The sequence below is a fragment of the Hyperolius riggenbachi genome, chromosome 1, assembly GCF_040937935.1.
Source record: "Hyperolius riggenbachi isolate aHypRig1 chromosome 1, aHypRig1.pri, whole genome shotgun sequence".
Classification (NCBI taxonomy): domain Eukaryota; kingdom Metazoa; phylum Chordata; class Amphibia; order Anura; family Hyperoliidae; genus Hyperolius; species Hyperolius riggenbachi.
The window spans coordinates 258,303,429-258,326,268 of NC_090646.1; the positions used below are offsets into that span (position 1 = coordinate 258,303,429).

Below are 22,840 nucleotides of genomic sequence, written 5' to 3' on the forward strand. Positions count from 1 at the left end.
AGCTTCTGAGATGGGAATCACGCAGCACGCTCCCCGAGGGCAGGCTTTTATACAACATCGTCTGGAGCCATGCACAGGAGCTTGCAGGCCCTGCTCGGTCATCCCCGCGGGTCGGCGGAAAAGGGGCTGCCGGGCAGGTGCCCAGGTGAGACTCAAGAGAAAAGGCCTCAGGTCAGCCATCCAATCGGTCCTGCGGTCAAATGTCTGCTCCCTCCCTAACAAACTAGATGAACTCCCGTCTCCTCAGTGAAAAGAAGGAGTTCAGCAGCAGCACCCCTATCCTCTGTTTCACAGAAACGTGACTGCATGATGACATCCCAGACAATGCCCTTCACCTTCCGGACTTCAGCCTCATCCGGGCCGACCGTGACCCCACCCTCTCGGGTAAAAAGAAGGGTGGTGGCATCTGCTTTTACATCGGCCAGTCATGGTGCCCCAACTCATCAGTACTAGCCAGGAAGTGCTCCCCTGAGATTGAACTTCTAATTATTATTAGCTGCAGGCCAATATATTCGCCCAGGGAGTTTTCCCTCCTACGTTCTTGTTGGCGTGTACCACCTGACGCCAAAGTCAGACATGCCCTGCGGGACCTCAGTGACACCATTACAAAATGGGAATCAACCCTTCCTGACTCGCTGTTCATCGTATTAGGTGACTTCAACAGGGCTAACCTCCGCCAGGAGCTTCCTCGCTTTTACCAGCATGTGACCTGCCCCATCAGAAATCAGAACACTCTCGATCACTGCTACACAGGGCTGAAGGATGCCTACAAAGCCATACCAAGGGCAGCGCTGGGCTCCTCGGACAACTCTCTCATTCATCTGATCCCCAACTACAGGAGGCGCCTGGAGTCAGCAAAACCTGTTCTCAAATCCACCAAAGTGTGGTCAAGCGAGGCCAAACTCCAACTTCAGGCATGCTTCGACTGCACTGACTGGAAGGCCATAGAATCTCCAAACCTTGACGAGTGGGCGGACAACATCTCCTCATACATCAGCTTTTGTGAAGACTCTTGCGTACCAACCAAGACCGTCAAAGTCTATCCGAACAATAAACCGTGGTTCTCCAACAAACTACGGAAACTGCGGAGGAGCAATGAGGTGGCGCACAAGTCCGGCAACCAAGAGGAATACAAGACGGCAAGGAACAACCTGAAGCGAGAACTGGGAGCCGCAAAGAGGGGAGTACGCGGGAAGGAAGGGGCTTAAAGCCTCCACAAACTATAAGCCTCCCCCACAACACGCAACACCCAGTACTGAGCTAGCCAAGGACCTCAGCAACTTTTAATGCAGGTTTGAGGACCTGGAGGCACTGGGGGAGCCAGTAACAGCACCGGCTCACCCCTCTCCTAGCGCAGATTATCTCTCAGTCACGAGCCCCCCACCTCCAGCTGTGAGCGAGGCCGATGTCTTCCACCTGTCCTCACTAAACCCCAGGAAAGCCACTGGCCCGGACGGCGTGTCACCAGCCTGTCTGAAAACCTGCTCACCAGCTGGCACCCATCCTCACTTCTATATTCTCCAAATCCCTCCAGGTCGGCAAAGTCCCTGCATGCTTCAAAAAGTCTACCATAATCCCTGTCCCCAAAAAGCAGGGCAACTCTGACCTCAATAACTACAGACCAGTGGCCCTGACATCCAACATCATGAAAACCCTTGAGAGATGTCTTGTCACACATCAAGCTCATTACCTCCCCCCAAATGGATCCATACCAGTTTGCATACAGGGCGAACAGATCCACTGATGATGCTGTCAACATCTGCCTTGAGCTCAACATCCGACCACCTGGACAAACCTAACACATACGCCAGGAGTCTACTACTGGACTTCAGCTCTGCCTTCAACACTATCTGCCCCCCGCATACTGAAGGAAAATCTTACAGAGCTGAATGTCCCTCCCACACTCCGTGGGTGGATCACTGACTTCCTGACTAACAGAACTCAAGTCATCAAGCTTGGGGAGGTCACCTCTCAGCCGAGGACAACGAACACGCGGGCCCCACAAGGCTGCGTCCTGGCACCGATCCTGTTCTCTCTCTACACGAACAACTGCAGATCCAAGGAAAACTCTGTCAAGGTCATCAAATTTGCAGATGACACCACCATCGTTGGGCTAGTAACAAACAATGATGAGCATGCCTACCGCCAGGAGGTTAACAGAGTTTGCCAGTGGTGTAGGGAGAACAGGCTGGTCCTCAACTCATCCAAAACTGTAGAGCTGATTGTGGATTTCAGGAAGCATGCCCCTCCCTCCCCCCCCCACCAATCTTTATCGATGGCACCGAGGTTGTGAGAGTAGCCAGCGTTCGCCTTCTGGGCACCACCATCTCCAAAGACCTGAGCTGGAAGGAGAACACAGCCTTGACCCAGAAAAAAGCCCAGCAGCGGCTTTTCTTCCTCCGCCAGCTGAAGAAGTTCGGCATGGCTCAAGAGCTACTGATGTGCTTTTACACCACCACCATAGAGTCCGTCCTCTGCTCTTCCATCCTAGTATGGTATGCTGGCTCCTCCACCAGAGATAGATACAAACTTCAGAGGGTCATTAGATCGGCAGAGAGAATCATCGGCAGACCTCTACCTTCGCTTGACCTCCTCCACAACTCCAGGCTACGCTCAAGAGCACGGAGGATTGCTGGCGACCCCTCTCACCCTGGCCAGCGGTTTTTCAGCAGACTTCCGTTAGGCCATAGGTTTCGGGCCATCGCCACCAAAACCTCTAGGCACAGGAACTTTCTTTCCCTCAGCTGTCACCCTCCTGAACTCATTAACTCGCCCTGAGCCCAGCACCGGAGCAACATTGTGTTCCAGAACTGCACCCTGTTCATGAACTAATCATGAATCGGGTCTTCTGTTTTTAGCAGTTTTTGGTTATGTGCTTTTTCTTTTGTGTTATCTATGACTCGCTGTTTACTGCATGCCCTCTGTTATCTATAGTCCTATCTTTATCAGTGAAATTGTACGTGCCAAACCCAATTCCAAGCACGACCCTGTCGTGCCTGGCGAATAAAAATGATTCTAAATAGGTTCATTATGTTAGTTCACCTGATGGTAAGTTCTCCCAAGCAACTGGCATAAAGACAGAGTTACGTACCCACATTTGCATCCACTCTCACCCATAGCCCATTTCTGCAGTAAATAAGCATGTTTTGTAACAACTCGAGACACTGAAAACAGCAACCGAGAATACAAAACAGGACACAAATAGAGCCAGATGCCAAGTTCCCTTTAGGGTGAAGTTCTAACTAGTGTGTTCCATCCAGAACAGAGAACTACATTGCACTCATCTTATACAGAGTGCTACTGAGCAGACTTTTGCTTCAACAGTTCAAACAAAAGCAAAACCCAGGCTGAAATGGTAGCTTGCGTTTCCATAAACATCTACAAAATGCTAGAAACATCTAAAGGGAACAAACTATTTCACTGTGCACATTAGAGGAATCAGTGGGGTGACAAATTGTTGATTACCACTTCAGTAATGCAGGTAAAGTATCTCACAAGGGAGGATGAAGGCAGTAAATTCACCACGTGTCCCTGTGCGCTTGATAGCGCTCGGTACTGGCGTTTAATAGGCTCCCCCAAAAGGAGCTACCGCCACGTAAGAGCATGTCAAATGACTTGCAAGAATACATTAACCTTTCTGGCGGTAAGCCCGAGCTGAGCTCGGACTATGCCACGCAGGAAGATATCTCGGCCCCTGGTGGGAGGATTTGCGCCATTTAAAGTGCTGTACGCGCAGCTAGCTCTTTGCTAGCCGCGCGTATAGCTTGATCGCCGCCACTCTGCGGCGATCGCCCGCACGCAGCGGCGGAAGAGGGGCCCCCCCCCCCCGCCAGAGCCCTGCCTGGACCAGTGAGTTCCAGGCAGTGCTATGGGCTGGATCTGAGCTGTCTGACGTCAGGACGTCGGCTGACATCCATGACGTCATTCCGATCGTCGCCATGGGACAGGAGAAGCCAAACAGGGGAACGCGTTATATACGCGTTCCCCTTTTTGCTATTGATGCCGGCGACGATCGCACTAGAGGGACACATGCGCCCTCTAGTGGTGTTTCATGTAGCTACCACTGGTAGCTTTACATGAAACAAAAAATTCTAGATTTCTGCATATTTTGCAGAAAAAGAAAAAAAAAAAAAAAAACAACCGCCAGGAGGGTTACAGAAGACCTAAATAGAAGTGCAATGCAATTACCTGCATTTCAGGTGCGCAACTACAGGGAAGCAACCCCTATGGCCGCAGGGAAGCTCAGAGCTGTAAGGGGGCCCAAACTACTACTTCACTCTCTGATAAGGGGTCCATCTCTCAGATCAGGCGTTTTTGTGGCTACACGTGTTATGGGTGTGAAGAGTATGATGGCCACACTTGTTTTATGACCCGTATGAGATGGGCTTCCAGACTGTGAAGGTCACCAGGTGTAGGAAAGGGTGTGACCATAGGGGGCCCCAAAGTTTTTCTGGGGGGGGGGGGGCGCCTCCATGATTTGTAGTTAGGGCCCTGCTGCATTTTGAAGTTTCTCATAAGCCACCCCCGACATGCTGCCTTGGCAGTATTCCTAAGACTTTGGCAGTGCCTACCCTCTCCTGCAAAAAAAAAAAAAAAAAAAAAAAATTAAATAAAATAAAAATTGGTGGCCGTGTTTAAATACCCTTCAGGGCTTGTACACACATAGGGCGTTTTGCACATTTTTTTGAGCGCCGGCAACTTGAAAAATGCCCTAAAATACATTGTGCAATGAATCCTTATGAGATAGTTCATATCAGCGCATTCATCTGCTTTCCATTCACAAAGCATGTACCACGTCCATTTTCGGGGTGATTTTGCTACAATAGAAGGTATAGGAATATATGCAAAACACTCACAAATCGGGTTTTGTATTTCCGGCGATTAGGTTCGCGTTTTTAGGAATAAATACATTGTATTTCAGAGTTCTCCCCAAACTTTTAGCAATTTTGGTGAGCAGCCATCGGCTCGCCTCTTCATACTCATATGTTGCAAGCAGAAATGCATCAGTCCTGCATTGCGCTGTCGGGCGCCACCCGGCTACTTTTCCATGCCACCCCGGCTGGGGAAAAAAAAATAAATCTGGGGAGAACACTGTATTTATTCTTTTCCCGTGGTCAAAGAGTTCACTTCCTGACAGACGTCCGCCCAGGGGGGGGGGGAATTTTGGGGAATACAAAAAAATAAAAGAACATTGCTGCTGTCAGCGATTTTGTTTTTAGATGTGAACAGGGCCTCAGAGACTGCCTGTTGGGGCAACCTTTTTCACCCCCTAAGTTCCCGGGGTAGTTCAAGCATCGTATCTCAGGAATCAGAAACAATGGAAAAGAAAACTTATTTGTCTTTATATCCGAGAGGCAACAAATCAATATGCTATACAATTCAGTTTAGGTCTGCTTAATATGCACAATGCCTCAGTGCCTGCAATCAGGGATGGGCTTTTGAGTAGTGTATCATAGGCTTAATGCAAACCACGTGGCATGACTCACTACCGCGCTTCCCTTTTCAAGACGGAAGGAGGAAGTGAGTCATGGACCGCGGCTTTCATTATGCTTGCGACGCTTAATGGAATGCAGACGTCACCGAAGAATTTTGGGTAAGATAAACCCCTCCCCCCATTGCCTGTGGTCGCACGTGAAGTCATTAGACTTCATTTGAATTCCTAATTCGAGTTGTACGCTACTCGAAAGCCCAAACCTACCTGCAATACTTCCTTTCTACATACAGCTTTGATTACTTTATAGCTTTTTACTAAATCTTTATTTTTAATCTGTTTATTTTAGCTCTGGTTAGCGCAGAAGGTTAACCAGAACTCCTTATGAGAGGAGTTCACATCTGAGGGATGTACCCCACTTACTATACAGGGGATCGCTGCACAAGGTGCTTGAGCAATTGCAAGTGCAGCAGCGATCCCCTGGCCGATTTGCTGGGGGTTTGGAAGCAATGTACAATATTGTACAGTGCTTCTGATTAGCAGTTTGTTTTTTTTAATCTGTATGAAGTTTATTATACTTACCCGGCCTCCTATTGTCTGGTTTCTGAAGCGTAGGAGCCCCCCAATCAAGCACAAGAGGTCATAGGCCCTTCACTATGTCCAATAGGAGAATGGCAGACGACGTCTAGAAAGCAGGGCTACACACCAGAAGCCAGTCACCAGGAGACCCACTAAGTATATTAAACTTTATTTACAAGGGGGACAGGTCATTGCAAAATTGATTTTGAAAAGCAAGTTTAAAGCGATCTTGCAGTGCTCTTATCTGTTGCATCGGAGCGCAATCACTCAAAAAATGCTACTGGACAGATTTTAACTACTTACTGGCGATTATTTAGCTATGCCTAACGATTTTTGAAGCTTTAGGTGTAGAGTTTAGGAAAAAAAAAAAAAAAAAAAAATTACGATCTGTTATAGCACTTTTCCATTTTACTATACCTAACACTGAATCGCCTCAGAAATGGCACGCATTTGCAATCACATCATTCTGTATTGATCCAGCCCATACAAACACATTAGCCAACCACTTTTCAAAGCACTAGCGTTTTAAAAAAGCGCTCAGAGGCGCTCTTGGTGTGCACCAGCCCTTACAATATCGCAAGTGCTACCGGAGACTCCCAGAATCGCAAACCGCAGAAAAATTGCAAGCCTTTTAGATTTTCAAGATGGTGGTAGCCTAAACTTGATACAGCAATCCATTTATCAGAAATATTCAACAGTGGTAAGGTTTTCCTAGAGATTATTGTAGTATTTTATTTTTATAATGCTGTGGATGCAATATATTTAATGCGGTTTCTTAATTTGGTGTCACTTCCTCAGAGGGGAAAACTTAAAGCACCCTCTATTGATATCACTTTAAGGCTCAGTTCACACTGGTGCGCGGCAGAGTAATCCAAATGCTTTCCTGCAAGCCTGCAGGAAAGCATTTAGCAGCTTTCAGTGGCTTCCCAGTGTACATGGTTTTTAACCCCCACAGGGGGACACAGAGGCACGGCATTCAGCGATCCTAGAATCGCCTGAAACAAGAAAAATAGTGATCAAAACATGGCATTTGTGCAAATGTTCATACCGCCGCTGTTCATTCACTTGAATAGACAGCTCTTAAACCATGAGCATGGCAGGACTCGTCTGAAACATCCTTTTGGGCTCGTTCACACTATATGCGCTGACGTGCGCATTTCAGCAGCGAGTATGGCATACGATCAGCAAGAACATCAGAAGTGCATAGAGAGCACTTCTGACGTTCATACTATGTGTGCTGCGCAGCAGTTCGATGCGCTGTCGCACTGCTGCACGCATTTTTTTGGCAAAGCACATCGCTGATCCCATTCACCGTAATGAATGGGATCAGCAGCGCAATGCACGGAAACGCGTATGGCGTGCGATTGAGTGCACTTGCGTCCCGAATGCACGGCCATATGCATTGCCTAATGTGAACGAGGCCTTAGTGTTTTTACCAGGGATGTGGAGTTGGTACAAAAGTCCTTCAACTCCTCAGTTTAGGATTCCACCGACTCCAACTCCTCTAATTTGCATATAACAATCTTGTTGATTGAAAGTATGTAACATAAAAAGGCATTTCATCACTACCAAAGCTTAGGCATTTTCAAGCATCTGCTTTTGGAAACAAAAGCTCCTGGCCAGGAAGCTGTACCTTGTCAGCCATCCTGGCCTGTCATTGCTAACATGAATGCTCCAGCATGTCGTCTGCATACCAAGATTCACCCGAGACCCATCATGCCTGGGTTCAATCTCGCGACGTGATTACAGGCACACGATCACGCGAATGTTGTAGGGCAGATCGGATTTTTTAAGATCCCCGAAGACTCCCACACAAAGCACTGATCTCTGGAAGGCTTGTTTATGGCTGTCGCACAAACCCACTGTCAGGAAGATGGATAAAGGAGCAGGATAAAGGAGCAGTTGTCATCGTGGGACGTCGCTGTGATCGATCTTCCTTCATCGTGAGATGAGTATTCAAGCTTTACAACAGAGGTTATCTATATACTGTACAGGGAGTGCAGAATTATTAGGCAAATGAGTATTTTGACCACCTAATCCTCTTTATGCATGTTGTCTTACTCCAAGCTGTATAGGCTCGAAAGCCTACTACCAATTAAGCATATTAGGTGATGTGCATCTCTGTAATGAGAAGGGGTGTGGTCTAATGACATCACCCTATATCAGGTGTGCATAATTATTAGGCAACTTTATTTACTTTGGCAAAATGGGTCAAAAGAAGGACTTGACAGGCTCAGAAAAGTCAAAAATAGTGAGATATCTTGCAAAGGGATGCAGCACTTTTAAAATTGCAAAGCTTCTGAAGCGTGATCATCGAACAATAAAGCTTTTTATTCAAAATAGTCAACAGGGTCGCAAGAAGCGTGTGGAAAAACCAAGGCGCAAAATAACTGCCCATGAACTAAGAAAAGTCAAGCGTGCAGCTGCCAAGATGCCACTTGCCACCAGTTTGGCCATATTTCAGAGCTGCAACATCACTGGAGTGCCCAAAAGCACAAGGTGTGCAATACTCAGAGACATGGCCAAGGTAAGAAAGGCTGAAAGATGACCACCACTAAACAAGACAAACAAGCTGAAACGTCAGACTGGGCCAAGAAATATCTGAAGACTGATTTTTCTAAGGTTTTATGGACTGATGAAATGAGAGGGAGTCTTGATGGGCCAGATGGATGGGCCCGTGGCTGGATTGGTAAAGGGCAGAGAGCTCCAGTCCGACTCAGACACCAGCAAGGTGAAGGTGGAGTACTGGTTTGGGCTGGTATCATCAAAGATGAGCTTGTGGGGCCTTTTTGGGTTGAAGATGGAGTCAAGCTGCCAGTTTCTGGAAGACACCTTCTTCAAGCAGTGGTACAGAAAGAAGTCTGCATCCTTCAAGAAAAACATGATTTTCATGCAGGACAATGCTCCATCACACACGTCCAAGTACTACACAGCGTGGCTGGCAAGAAAGGGTATAAAAGAAGAAAAACTAATGACATGGCCTCCTTGTTCACCTGATCTGAACCCCATTGAGAACCTGTGGTCCATCATAAAATGTGAGATTTACAAGGAGGTAAAACAGTAAACCTCTCTGAACAGTGTCTGGGAGGCTGTGGTTGCTGCTGCACGCAATGTTGATGGTGAACAGATCAAAACACTGACAGAATCCATGGATGGCAGGCTTTTGAGTGTCCTTGCAAAGAAAGGTGGCTATATTGGTCACTGATTTGTTTTTGTTTTGTTTTGTTTTTGAATGTCAGAAATGTATATTTGTGAATGCTGAGATGTTATTGGTTTCACTGGTAAAAATAAATAATTGAAATGGGTATATTTGTTTTTTGTTAAGTTGCCTAATAATTATGCACAGTAATAGTCACCTGCACACACAGATATCCCCCTAAAATAGCTAAAACTAAAAACAAACTAAAAACTACTTTCAAAAATATTCAGCTTTGATATTAATGAGTTTTTTGGGTTCATTGAGAATATGGTTGTTCAATAAAATTATTCCTCAAAAATACCACTTGCCTAATAATTCTGCACTCCCTCTGTATATATAAAAGTGAGTGAGTGAGTGAGTGAGTGAGTGAGTGAGTGAGTGAGTGAGTAAGTGAGTGAGTAAGTGAGTGAGTGTAAAAAGGCTGACATTCTCACAGCAATAAAGCCAGAGTTCCCAACTTGGTACAGTTGGTCACTTGGTGACCGAGGTGAAAAAAATACAGGGAAAGTGGGTGGAGCATAAAACAGCCAGATTTGAGCAATTCATTTTCAACTGGAAAATGAAAACTACAGCCATTCTTAGGCCTTGTTCACATTATATACAGGATCTTCTCAAAAATTAGCATATTGTGATAAAGTTCATTATTTTCTGTAATGTACTGATAAACATTAGACTTTCATATATTTTAGATTCAAATACGCACAACTGAAGTAGTTCAAGCCTATTATTCTTTTAATATTGATGATTTCGGCATACAGCTCATGAAAACCCAAAATTCCTATCTCAAAAAATTAGCATATTTCATCCGACCAATAAAAGAAAATGTTTTTAAAACAAAAAAAGTCAACCTTCAAATAATTATGTTCAGCTATGCACTCAATACTTGGTCGGGAATCCTTTTGCAGAAATGACTGCTTCAATGCGGTGTGGCATGGGGGCAATCAGCCTGTGGCACTGCTCAGGTGTTATGGAGGCCCAGGATGCTTCTATAGCGGCCTTAAGCTCATCCAGAGTGTTGGGTCTTGCGTCTCTCAACTTTCTCTTAACAATATCCCACAGATTATCTATGGGTTCAGGTCAGGAGAGTTGGCGGGCTAATTGAGCACAGTAATACCATGGTCAGTAAACCATTTACCAGTGGTTTTGGCACTGTGAGCAGGTGCCAGGTCGTGCTGAAAAATGAAATCTTCATCTCCATAAAGCTTTTCAGCAGATGGAAGCATGAAGTTATCCAAAATCCCTTGATAGCTAGCTGCATTGACCCTGCCCTTGATAAAATACAGTGGACCAACACCAGCAGCTGACATGGCACCCCAGACCATCACTGACTGTGGGTACTTGACACTGGACTTCAGGAATTTTGGCATTTCCCTCTCCCCAGTCTTCCTCCAGGCTCTGGCACCTTGATTTCCGAATGACATGTAAAAGTTGCTTTCATCCAAAAAAAAGTACTTTGGACCACTGAGCAACAGTTCAGTGCTGCTTCTCTGTAGCCCACGTCAGGCGCTTCTGCCGCTGTTTCTTGTTCAAAAGTGGGTTCATGCTTCCATCTGCTGAAAAGCTTTATGGAGATGAATATTTCATTTTTCAGCACGACCTGGCACCTGCTCACAGTGCCAAAACCACTGGTAAATGGTTTACTGACCATGGTATTACTGTGCTCAATTAGCCCGCCAACTCTCCTGACCTGAACCCATAGATAATCTGTGGGATATTGTTAAGAGAAAGTTGAGAGACGCAAGACCCAACACTCTGGATGAGCTTAAGGCCGCTATAGAAGCATCCTGGGCCTCCATAACACCTGAGCAGTGCCACAGGCTGATTGCCCCCATGCCACACCGCATTGAAGCAGTCATTTCTGCAAAAGGATTCCTGACCAAGTATTGAGTGCATAACTGAACATAATTATTTGAAGGTTGACTTTTTTTGTTTTAAAAATATTTTCTTTTATTGGTCGGATGAAATATGCTAATTTTTTGAGATAGGAATTTGGGGTTTTCATGAGCTGTATGCCGAAATCATCAATATTAAAACAATAAAAGGCTTGAACTACTTCAGTTGTGTGTATTTGAATCTAAAATATATGAAAGTCTAATGTTTATCAGTACATTACAGAAAATGAACTTTATCACAATATGCTAATTTTTTGAGAAGATCCTGTATTTTGGAAGATTTCAGATTAGAAAAGTGCTTTTCTAAGCGCTTTTAAAGAGCAATTTTTCACTTCCTGACGTCAAACAGGAAGTGAACTCTTTAACCTGGAAGTGAATAAATACAATGGCTATCATTCATAAAAGTGCTGTCGGTAAGGAGAATCAGTGCCGCAAAACACCGCTGTCGGTATTTTAGACTTCTGGGTGGTCATTCATAAAAAGTTTGCCTGTTGCGATACAAGTGCGGAGATTTTCTGGAAAAGGCTGTCGGTAGGCTTGCAGAAACATAGAAGCTGCCTGAGTCCCTCGGTGCGCTGCTCTCTCTGCTGTTGCTTGGGAGGTCTGTCCCATTCAGTTACATGTATTCCGCATGCTTATCGTTACTGCCGAGGGAGCGGTAATCCCCGTTCGCATACCGCTGTGCTGTAATCTTTATGAATGGACATTTTATTACTTTTTCTAGATAAATCTAGAAAATCAGCGCACAAGGCGGAAATTTATCGCTCTGCACGGGAATGTCAGCTTTTCATGCGGAAAGAGCCTTTATGAATGGAGATTTTGCTTAATGGTCAGTAAAGTCAGCGGTTTTCAGCATTTCCACATGCGGAAATGCTTTATGAATGATAGCCAATGTATTTATTCATCAAAGTGTTCCGAAAATCAATATACAAAGTGCTTTTTAAAGCGCATTGCGATTTCCCTATACCTTTCATTGAGCCAAAACGCTCAGAAAAATGGTACGTGTAGCAAGTTTGCAATTTTAATAAAGCCGAAATGCTCATGTGAACACTGTCATAGGAAATCATTACACAAGCGCTTTTGGAGCGATCTGCAAAATTGTCAGCGCTAAAAATAAAATTAAAAAGCCCTACCACTGTTAGTGGCAGGATTCTTCACACAGAATGACAGAACCAGGGCTATGGATTTTATACAAAAAAAAAATAAAAAAAAAAATCTGACTACGATTCCTCAGTTTATAGAAACCACCGACTCCAAGTACCCAAAATTGCTCCAACTTCAAAGCCCTCTTGCGCACAGATGGTCACAGGGTGACTGGGATTAATATTCAGGAAAGTGGGTGGAACTTCAACAGCCAATCAAAATTTACCCATTTTGAAGGGTGATATTTAATCTGCTGCCATTCTTACACTGGTAATGGCAAAGGCCTTGAACCTGGTATAATCAATCATTGGGCGAATGGGGTTCAATTACTTAGAAATAAAACAAAATAGAAATGTACAGCTTAAATTTATTAGGAGTCAGAGTATTCTCTCCACCCGCAAATTGCTTCAACTCCACAGGCCTGTTTTTTAAGCTACTTGCACACCAAGACGTTGCGTTAGGTGCTACGTTAAGGTCGCATAACGTGCACCTAACGCAAGGCCTGGTGCACTTCGATGTGGACATCAGAGTGAGCCGCGTTGTGCAGCTCACTCTGGCATCCGTGATGCGTACTCTTGGACGCATGCGGCATCACGTGGTCCCGCCGGCCAATCGCCGCACAGAGCGGCCGCACCAGGAAGTAAACACTGTACGTCACAACGTGCAGTGAATATTAATTAGCCATGTGCCTGGCCGCTCTCCGCTCCTCCCCAACCTGACTGAGCATGTGCAAACAGTATAACGCGGCTTAAAGGGAAGGTTCAAGCAAAATAAAAAAATGAGTTTCACTTACCTGGGGCTTCTACCAGCCCCATGCAGCCATCCTGTGCCCACGTAGTCACTCACTGCTGCTCCAGTCCCCCACTGGCAGCTTGCCGACATCGGAGGTCGGCGGGACGCATTGCGTAAATTTTTACGCATTCCCGCTAGTCCAGGAACATTAACACATACATTTTTACGCGTTACTGGTTCAATGCGTAAATTTTTACGCATTAAACCAGTAATGCGTAAAAATGTATGTGTTAATGTTCCTGCACTAGCGGGAATGCGTAAAAATGTACGCAATGCCTCCCGCCGACCTCCGAGGTCGGCAAGCTGCCAGCGGGGGACTGGAGCAGCAGTGAGTGACTACGAGGGCACAGGATAGCTGCATGGGGCTGGTAGAAGCCCCAGGTAAGTGAAACTCATTTTTTTATTTTGCTTGGACATTCCCTTTAAGCGGCTGTAACGCCGTAGCATGCTGCACTTTCGGGAGAATGTGCAGCGTTACATGTAACGCAACGCGGGCTGTGTGAACAGCCCACTCGTGTTACATTGCTGTGCGTTGGGGGAGCGTTACAGGTTGCACTAACGTGCACCTGTAGCGTCTTAGTGTGTAAGCAGCCTTAAAGTGAACCTAAAGTCACAAAGAAAAAATGAGATGAACTCACCTGGGGCTTCCCTCAGCCCCCTGCAGACGATCGGTGCCCTCGCAGCTCCGCTCTGATGTCCCAGGACCCGCCGGCGAGCACTTCCGGTTTGGCCGTCACCGGCCGACAGGCATGGGAACGCGAGTGATTGTTCGCGTTCCCAGCCTGTATATTGCCCCCTATGCTGCTATTGCGACCTCCTGGCCGCAATAGCAGCATAGGGGGCGATATACAGGCTGGGAACGCGAACAATCACTCGCGTTCCCATGCCTGTCGGCCGGTGACGGCCAAACCGGAAGTGCTCGCCGGCTGGTCCTGGGACATCGGAGCGGAGCTGCGAGGGCACCGATCGTCTGCAGGGGGCTGAGGGAAGCCCCAGGTGAGTTCATCTCATTTTTTTTTTTGACTTTAGGTTCTCTTTAATGTATAAGAGGGCATGGTGAAAATTTTTGCTACTTTATATTTTGCAACCCGCTGCAAATATGTATATGTATAAAGTGCAACCTAACCATTGATTTCAATGTCTTTGTATCAGAAAATGCAACCCAACCTAACCTTATCCTCTACCTCCGAAGGAACTAAACACCAGCAGTTGCAAATAATGAGCCGCAAAATTTGAAAGAAGGCGCAAATGCGCAGTTCAGCACAGTCCATTCAAGTTGCAAAATATTACAGGTTGCAATATTTTTCATTACAAGGGATTCTAACTACATTTTTCTTCTTGATGTGATCATTTCTAGATCAGTAGTAAATATGGTCTGGGGTATACAGCCAGGCCTTATGCTATAATGTAATGTGACCACTGCGCCAGCAATCTGATTTCTCCCAGAATAACACCGACATTCAGGATAAAAAGACAGGGTAGCACTACAGCACAGCCTCCCCCGCATACCTGCTGTGTGTTGCTGTCGGTGTAATAGTGGGCAGCGCTGCGCAGCCTCCCCAGCCCCGCAGCTAGAGTCGCAGGCCGCTCCAGCAGACAGCTATGTGGCCTCCCTCTCTTGCTAACCAGCAGCGTGGCTCCCCGGCCCCTCAGCAGCAGCTGAGCTATCGAGGCACCGATGATCCTGCAGCTCCCGGCCATGCAGAGGAAGAGGGCATCCACTACCAGCACCAAACCATAGGCAGGCACCGGCCCCAACCCGCTCCCAGCAGCCACCTCTCGCCTCTACAGCCAATCCCCAAACAGCACAAGCTGCGAAAACTACAACTCCCACTAAACGCCGTGAGAATCACACCAATGGCAACCAGCTACACAACGTACGTAAGGACTACAATTCCCAGTATCCGCCAGCCAACCCTCAGCCAATGAGACGTAGACGAGGTCACGCAACATTTCTTCTCCCATCGCGCTGCGATCTTTCTAGCGTCTGTGATGCCCTGTTATATAGCGTCATCAGCACATGGAGGGGTGAAGTCAGGGTGACATTGCTCCAGCTGACCTTTTGTAAGCTTCAGGAAGCGTTCACCTACATTCCATACGTGTTATAGAGAACAGGGCAGGGACATTTACTCCGATGATTAGAGATGGAGACTGAGCTAATCAAATAAAGTAGCTGTAATCACCGGGTAGTGGGTGTTTCCACCGTACTTATAAAAAACCTGCTTACTTGCTAAGTTTCAAACCTGTAGGGGTATGGAATTAATAATGCATAATTGTCTTAACCCCTCACAAAAGATGGATCCCTCTCTGATTGACATTTCAGGTTTTTTTTATCTACATGGGCTCCCTGCACATTGCAAATCTGATTTGCGATTCCAATTTTCCCTGCATGCTATCAAAAGAAAAACCCAGAAAAACCACAGCATGCAGTAACAATTCAGTCCCCCTGCATACTGCAAATCTGATTTGTGATTCCGATTTGCGATTCTAATTTTCCCTGGATGCTATAAAAAAAACCCGCAGAAAAAAGGCAGCATGCAGGAACTATTAGAAATCGGAACCTCATGTTAAGGCTCCCTGCACACTGCAGATCCGATTTGCAATTCCGATTTTTCCTGGATGCTATCAAAAGAATAACACAGCATGCATTAGCGATCAAAAATCTGAATCGCATGTGAAAATCTATTAAAAATTGGAATCGTATGTAGTGTGCAAGAGGCCTAAAACCGATTAGAAATCGGAATCGCAAGTAGTGTGCAAGAGGCCTCACATGCGATTCCGATTTGTGATTTTGGCTACAGGGTCACATGCATATTGCTGCCCCCTGGCTAATCTACTCCCTGCTGGGCAGGAAGTACTTCACTGGGATTTCCGTCAGCCCATGCATGCGTGCCATGTCACACCACGCTTAAAGGAGTCATCAGGCAATCCTAAAGAGAATAAGTGCTACTTACAGGGGGCTTCCTCCAGCCCCCAGCACGTCCCTCGACGCAGCTCTCACTTCAGCTGTTCGCCGCAGCTCCGCTCCGGTCCCAGGCGATGACGTCAGGCCGACCTGGAGGTCAGCCTGTACTGCGCCTGCGCGAGCGGCGCTGTCAATCACCGCCACGTGGGCCAGAGTGGACTGCACAGGCGCAGAACTACTGCACCGGTGCAGTCCGCTCCGGCCCACGCGGCGGTGATTGACAGGCACAGTACAGGCTGACCTGGAGGTCGCCCTGACGTCATCGCCGGGGACAGGGACGGAGCTGTGGCGAACGGCTGAAGGGAGAGCTGCGGCGAAGGACGTGCTGGGAGCTTGGGGCTGGAGGAAGCCCCCTGTAAGTAGCACAGCTCCCCTTGTGTTGTTGCCAGTAAAATTGCCGTGCACTGCTTGGGCTTGGTAAATTTACCAGCCTTTCCTGCCTCAGGTTTCTAGTCCCATTATTACCCAAAGAGTGGTTCCTTTGAAAAGGACCAGTTTTGATCTCAACTGATGTAACCCCTATTCCTACTATTCCTATTACCTCTTTTTTTGGCAGCTGAAATAATTCCCTGTGCATTCTGTAAGCAACTCCACAGAGCGTTTCCATAGCATCTCCGCTGTGTAGTCATGTAGCCCCATTATGGGCTCTATTCATAAAAAAGTTGTTGCGAGAAAACTCCTGGAGGGAAAATACCGCAGCGGTATTTTACACTTCTGGGTGGTCATTCAAAGAAATCTTGAAAGCTGCGATGCAAGAGCGGAGATCTCCCGCTGAAAGCTGGCGGTAAGCTGTCGGAAAGGCATGCGGAAACACTTCAGCCGGCAGAGTCCCTCCGTGCACTGCTCTCTCTGGGAGGTCTGTCCCATTCACTTGTATGTAATCCGCAAAATCAGAGGAAGCGGTATTTCCCGTCCACATACCGCTTCCTCTAATCTTTATGAATGGCCATTTTGTTACTTTTTTCTAGATAAATCTAGAAATACACTGGAGAAGGCGGAAATTTCTCGCTCTGCTGGGGGATTGTAGATTTTCATGCGGGAACAGCTTTTATGAATGCCCACTTTGCTAAATGGACGAGAAAACCCGCTGTTTTGAGCGGAAAACTTGCGGTAATGGTTTATGAATAGAGCCCTATGTGTTTTGGTGAAACCCACAGCTATCTGCATTGCAGACTAAGGTGATAGTGGGCTCAGGATAACTTGTGTGTGTGGAATATGAAACATTAACTGTAAATAAAAGTGAGAAATTGAGCAGTATGTTGGGAAGTCTCTGTGTGTTATTGTCTGATTTAAATAAAGTTGGTTCTAAGCGGAAACATTAAAGCTGGGAGCGCATGTCAAAATCGCATGCTTTTTTCACATGCAAAATCACATTTCAACTGAAAACTAAAGTTAGTCAATGGGATGGTTCACAGTTGAATCCGATTTTCGCAAGCGGGTAAAAAACGTGCTTTTTGTTTCAAAGTTTCGCACATCAATTCTTCAGCTACTTGGGAATAACATGCATGTTTAAATGCACAGACATGAGCAGTGTGTGCAAAACTTAAACAGTACTTTTCTACTATGGAAAACAAGAGTTTGCTTTCTTAAAACAGAAAGAATTTGCGATAATTCAGGTTGGAGTGAGCTTGAGATGTCTCCCAGTGCATCACTGCTGAATATATGCAAATTAACCATTGTTGCCCTTAGAAGCTAAACACACCTCCAGAACCACTGGAATGCAATGATGTGTCAGCTTGTTAATTTGTACAGAGCCATAATAATCCAACATGCATACAGACTGTTTCGGATAGTTTGATCCTCATCAGTGCATGGCATGGATTAATTTGGCTTTATGGAGTAGGGCTTGTAAAACCGAGAGGTACAGTCAAGCTCATACAGCAAGCTCATGGTGAACCAGAACTCATTGGAGTGTGTGAGGGGCTACAATGGTCCTAAAAGCCTCCTTACTAAAATACTAAGGAAAACAAGAGTTTGCTTTCTTAAAAGAGAAAGAATTTGCGATACTTCAGGTTCATTTGCATATATTCAGCAGTGATGCACTGGGAGACATCTAACTCCAACCTGAATTGTCGCAAATTCTTTCTGTTTTAAGAAAGCAAACTCTTGTTTTCCTTAGTATTTTACTTTGGGGGCTTTTAGGACCATTGTAGCCCCTCACACACTCCAATGAGTTCTGGTTCACCATGAGTTTGCTGGTTAGTCTTTTTCTATGGAACCCAGTGCACTTGAAATCTGCAGCCACTAAATCATGCGGTCCGACATTTGGAAATAAGTAAGAGGACACACCGGGAAGCACAGAGTCACGCGTCTAACAAGTGGCAGCAAAACGTGGATGTGGCTAGATAAGTGCAGTTGAAAGGATGTGGCTAATAGATAATTGGTGATATATACTGTATATACAGTAATATATACAGAAGCAAAAATTTCATATATTTCCCAACCTGCCATAGTAAAATATTTAATTCCTGTGGAACCTCTATATAATCTGTATTAATTCTCCTTCATTACAGTGCCTTCTTAATTATACTGTAGTACCCCCATTATTGCCTCCCCCCATAACAGTGTCCCCATTAGTGCACCTCTAGTTTTTCCAATAGCAGGACAGTACAGGAATATAGGAGAGGCCATAATGACCCCTGAGAATAGGAAGAATGACAGTGAAGCTGTAACAACTGGCATATAGAAGGAACTCAAAGGTTGGCAACTACTAGGACACTGTGATCTGGGGTAACACTATAAATGATACCTTGGAATGGTAGGACATACTATAAGGGAGGATGCTGTGACACTTTATGAGGGTGGACACTGGTATGATGGTATAAATACTCCCTAACAATCGGCCATCACACGAGTGAAACCGGCTTCACTCGTGGCGGTCAGGTGAAGCATCGCAACCACAATACTTTACTAGCGGCTGCTACTTTGTCAATTAACATAGATAACTATGGCATAGTAGTGCCCGCTAGTGAAGTATCGTGGTCGCGATACTTCACAGGACCGTTCGTATGCAACGCCAGGTTATGCTCCTCACAGGGGCTGTGAACCAACTCACTCAGACAGTAGCCGCTCAGCAGGAACAGCTGAATCAGTTGGCTAATGCACCTCCACGTGCTGAGGCTTCTGCAGCTCATAACGAGCAACCTGCACCTCCTCCTGCTCCTTATACACCTATGGAGCCAAGAATGCCACTTCCTGAGAAGTTTTCAGGCTCTCGGTCAACCTTTAGAAACTTCATGAATAGTTGCTTGACGTATTTTGATGTTTGACCTAGGTCCTCAGTGTCAGAGTCTCAAAAAGTCTCCTTGATTAAGTCCCTGTTACAGGGAGATCCACAGACTTGGGCGTATGGCCTGTTCCCTGAAGATGAAACATTATCTTCAGTAGATAACTTTTTTAAAGCTATGTCTGTGATTTACTTGGATCCCGATATAACTGCTGCGACAGTTCGTAAATTAAGAATTTATGACAGGGTCGGCGTACAGCTGAGGAGTATGCTGCCGAGTTCAGACGGTGGTCAGTTTCCACCAATTGGGGTCAGGCAGCCTTATTGGATTAATTTTTATTCAGTCTCTTTGACTCCATAAATGACATTTTGGTCAGTCACCCTCACCCTAAAACCCTAGAAGACGCCATAACATTGGCCATACGAGTTGACATACAGGTCAGACAGCGACGTCAGGGTAAAGTTCAGTCGATCCCAGGGGTGACTCCCCCTGCTGGCAGTTCTGTTTCTCCTTCAGGAGAAGAGCCAATGCAGATAGGGCTCTCCAAACTGACTCCTTCGGAAAAACTTAGGAGACGTAATGAAGGCTTGTGTCTTTATTGTGGGGTCAAGGGGCACATAGCTAAATACTGTCCTGCTAAGAGAAAGCCGGAAAACTCCAGCGCCTAAGTGAGGTTGGGGAACCTCACTTGGGTGATTGATTTTTCCCCTGAAAATTTTAAAATTATTGTTACCGGTAACTATACATTACAATGAAAAATACCATTGTCAGGCTTTTATTGATTCTGGAGCAGCGGGAAATTTCCTTCACTCCCCCTTTGTTTCCAAGCTTGGTATTCCCGCTTTATCTATGCAGGACAAGATCTTTGTTACCGCTATTGACGACTCCCCTCTTCAGGCAAATCAACCTGTTTCAATCCCACCCGAAGTTTCTCTGCAGGTAGGAGCACTGCATATTGAAAATCTGCAGCTCTACCTGCTTAGAATGCCTTCTAGCCAGTTGGTTCTGGGTCTTCCTTGGCTGCAAAAACACAATCCACAAATTGGTGTACTGGTCAATTGACTAAGTGGTCTTCATTATGTATAAAAAACTGTCTGAAAACACTTCCTGTGCACACCACCGAAATAAAGATTGAAAAATTGCCCCCTTGTTATCAAGAATACTCTGACGTATTTTCTCCCCAGGCTGCTGATAAACTTCCCCCTCACAGGTCTTATGATTGTCCTATAGATCTGTTGTCTGGTACGATGCCTCCACGAGGGCATTTGTACAATCTTTCTGGCCCTGAAACTTTGGCTATGAAAGATTACATTAAAGAAAATTTAGACAAAGGGTTTATCCGTCCCGCTTCTTCTCCTGCCGGAGCTGGCTTCTTTTTTGTGCAAAAGAAGGCTGGAGGGTTCCGCCCCTGTATAGATTATAGGGGTCTGAACAAGATCACCAAAAAAAAAAAAATATCCCTTACCACTCATTGAAGATTTATTCGCTCAAGTTTCTGGGGCACGGATTTTCACCAATCTGGATTTGAGAAGAGCTTATAATTTAGTCAGAATCAGACAGGGAGATGAGTGGAAGACAGCTTTCAATACTCATGACGGTCACTATGAGTATCTGGTCATGCCTATTGGCCTCTGTAATGCCCCAGCTGTCTTCCAAGATCTAGTTAACAATATTTTTAGAGATTTTTTTAGGCAAATTTGTCGTGGTATATTTTGATGATATTCTAATTTACTCTGTTTCATTGTCCGAGCACCGAGATCATGTAAAGTCAGTTTTGCAGAAATTGAGAGAAAATTCATTGTATGCTAAGATTGAGAAATGTATTTTTGAGGTCACCCAGGTTCCATTCCTGGGATACATAATCTCAGAGGAAAAAAGAAGCAGTCCTAGAAGCTCAACTGCAATAATATAATATAATTGAGCCAGGGAGTCAACCGGTCCACACCCGGATCCTTCAAGGTGCAACAATCCACAGCAATAGAAGAAAAAGACTGGGTCTCCACCTGGATAAATGCAATTGTAGCACTATTTTATTGCACCATAGTGACAAAACAACACGACGTTTCGGCCAGCAGGCCTTTATTAAGTGTTACATAGCCGGCTATGTAACACTTGATAAAGGCCTGCGGGCCGAAACGTTGTGTTGTTTTGTCACTATGGTGCAATAAAATAGTGTTACAATTGCATTTATCCAGGTGGAGACCCAGTCTTTTTCTTCTATTGCTATACATAATCTCAGATACTGGTCTCTATGGATCATACAAAACTGACAGTTTTGGATTGGCCACAGCCCAGGGGATTGAAATTGCTCCAGCGATTCCTGGGTTTTGCAAATTTTTATCAAAAGTTAATTAAGAATTTCTCCACACTGGTGGCTCCCCTGACAGATCTAACCAAGAAGGATGCGGATCCGACCAATTGGTCTCCTGAGGCTTGTGAAGCCTTTTTGGCACTCAAGGATGCCTTTTGCTCCGCACCAGTCTTGGTACATCCTAATGTCCTGTTACCTTTTTTCGTTGAGGGAGATGCCTCGGAGATTGGTGTGGGAGCCGTTCTCTCCCAATACTTTGGCCAACCTGAACGTTTGCATCCCTGTGCTTTCTTTTCTAGGAAGTTTTCACCTGCAGAAAAGAATTATGATATAGGTAATAGGGAACTGTTGGCAGTTAAGATGGCATTTGAGGAATGGAGACACTGGTTGGAGGGTGCTGAGCATCCTGTTACGGTCTATACTGACCACAATAATCTGGAATATATTAAGAAAGCTAAGAGACTCAACCCCAGACAGGCACGGTGGGCGCTGTTCTTCTCTCATTTTAATTTTATTATAACGTATAAGCCCGGTGCCAAAGGTGTGAAAGCTGATGCTTTGTCCCGATGTTTTGAATCTGACACATTTCAAGCAATTTCTCCGGAATCTATTTTACCCAAACATTGTGTGGTTGCTGTGACTAGCATCCATCTTTCTCCAGACCTCTCTCAATCTTTACTGCCGTTTCAGGAGGATTGTCCTCTGGAAAAACCACCTGCTCTGTTGTTTGTTCCTATTCATCTTCGGTTGAAGGTTCTAGAACAATTTCATGACTCAAAACTATCAGGGCATCCAGGTGAAACCAAGACGTATGAATTGCTGTCACGTCCAGTTTGTTGGCCGTCCTTAAGGAAGGACTGCAGGGCCTTTGTCGCTGCCTGTGCGATCTGTGCCCGGAGTAAAGTGTCCTGTTCTGCCCCGTGGGTAATCTTTCGCCACTACCCATCCCTCAAAAGCCATGGACTCATCTGTCTATGGATTGTATTGTTGATCTGCCCCCCTCGGAAGGTAACACTGTGATTTGGGTGATTGTGGATAGATTCAGTAAAATGGCGCATTTTGTTCCGTTGTGTAGATTACCTTCCGCTAAAGTCTTAGCAGACTTGTTCATCAAACATCTTTTTCGTCTACATGGAATCCCCGAAAATATTGTCTCAGACAGAGGAGTCCAATTTGTTTCACAGTTCTGGCGTGCTTTCTGCACCAGACTTGGCATTTCTCTCTCTTTCTCCTCGGGATTTCACCCTGAGACCAATGGGCAGACTGAGAGAACCAATCAGACGCTTGAGCAGTATCTGCGC

The 22,840-nt window shown here is 45.7% G+C and overlaps 1 protein-coding gene across 2 annotated transcripts in view; it reads right to left on the reverse strand.

Annotated features, from left to right (window-relative positions):
* The window catches only part of GRSF1 (G-rich RNA sequence binding factor 1), a 76,240-nt gene that overhangs the window by 41,504 nt on the left and 11,896 nt on the right, over positions 1-22,840 (reverse strand). The window contains exon 1 of one of the 2 annotated variants that reach the window (XM_068233338.1): positions 14,546-14,821. The exons of the other annotated variant lie outside the window; for it this stretch is intronic. Coding sequence (XP_068089439.1) covers positions 14,546-14,737 — 192 coding nt within the window. The 5' untranslated portion in view covers positions 14,738-14,821. Of the gene's footprint in view, positions 1-14,545; positions 14,822-22,840 lie in introns of those variants that run through there. 2 annotated transcript variants of the gene reach the window in all.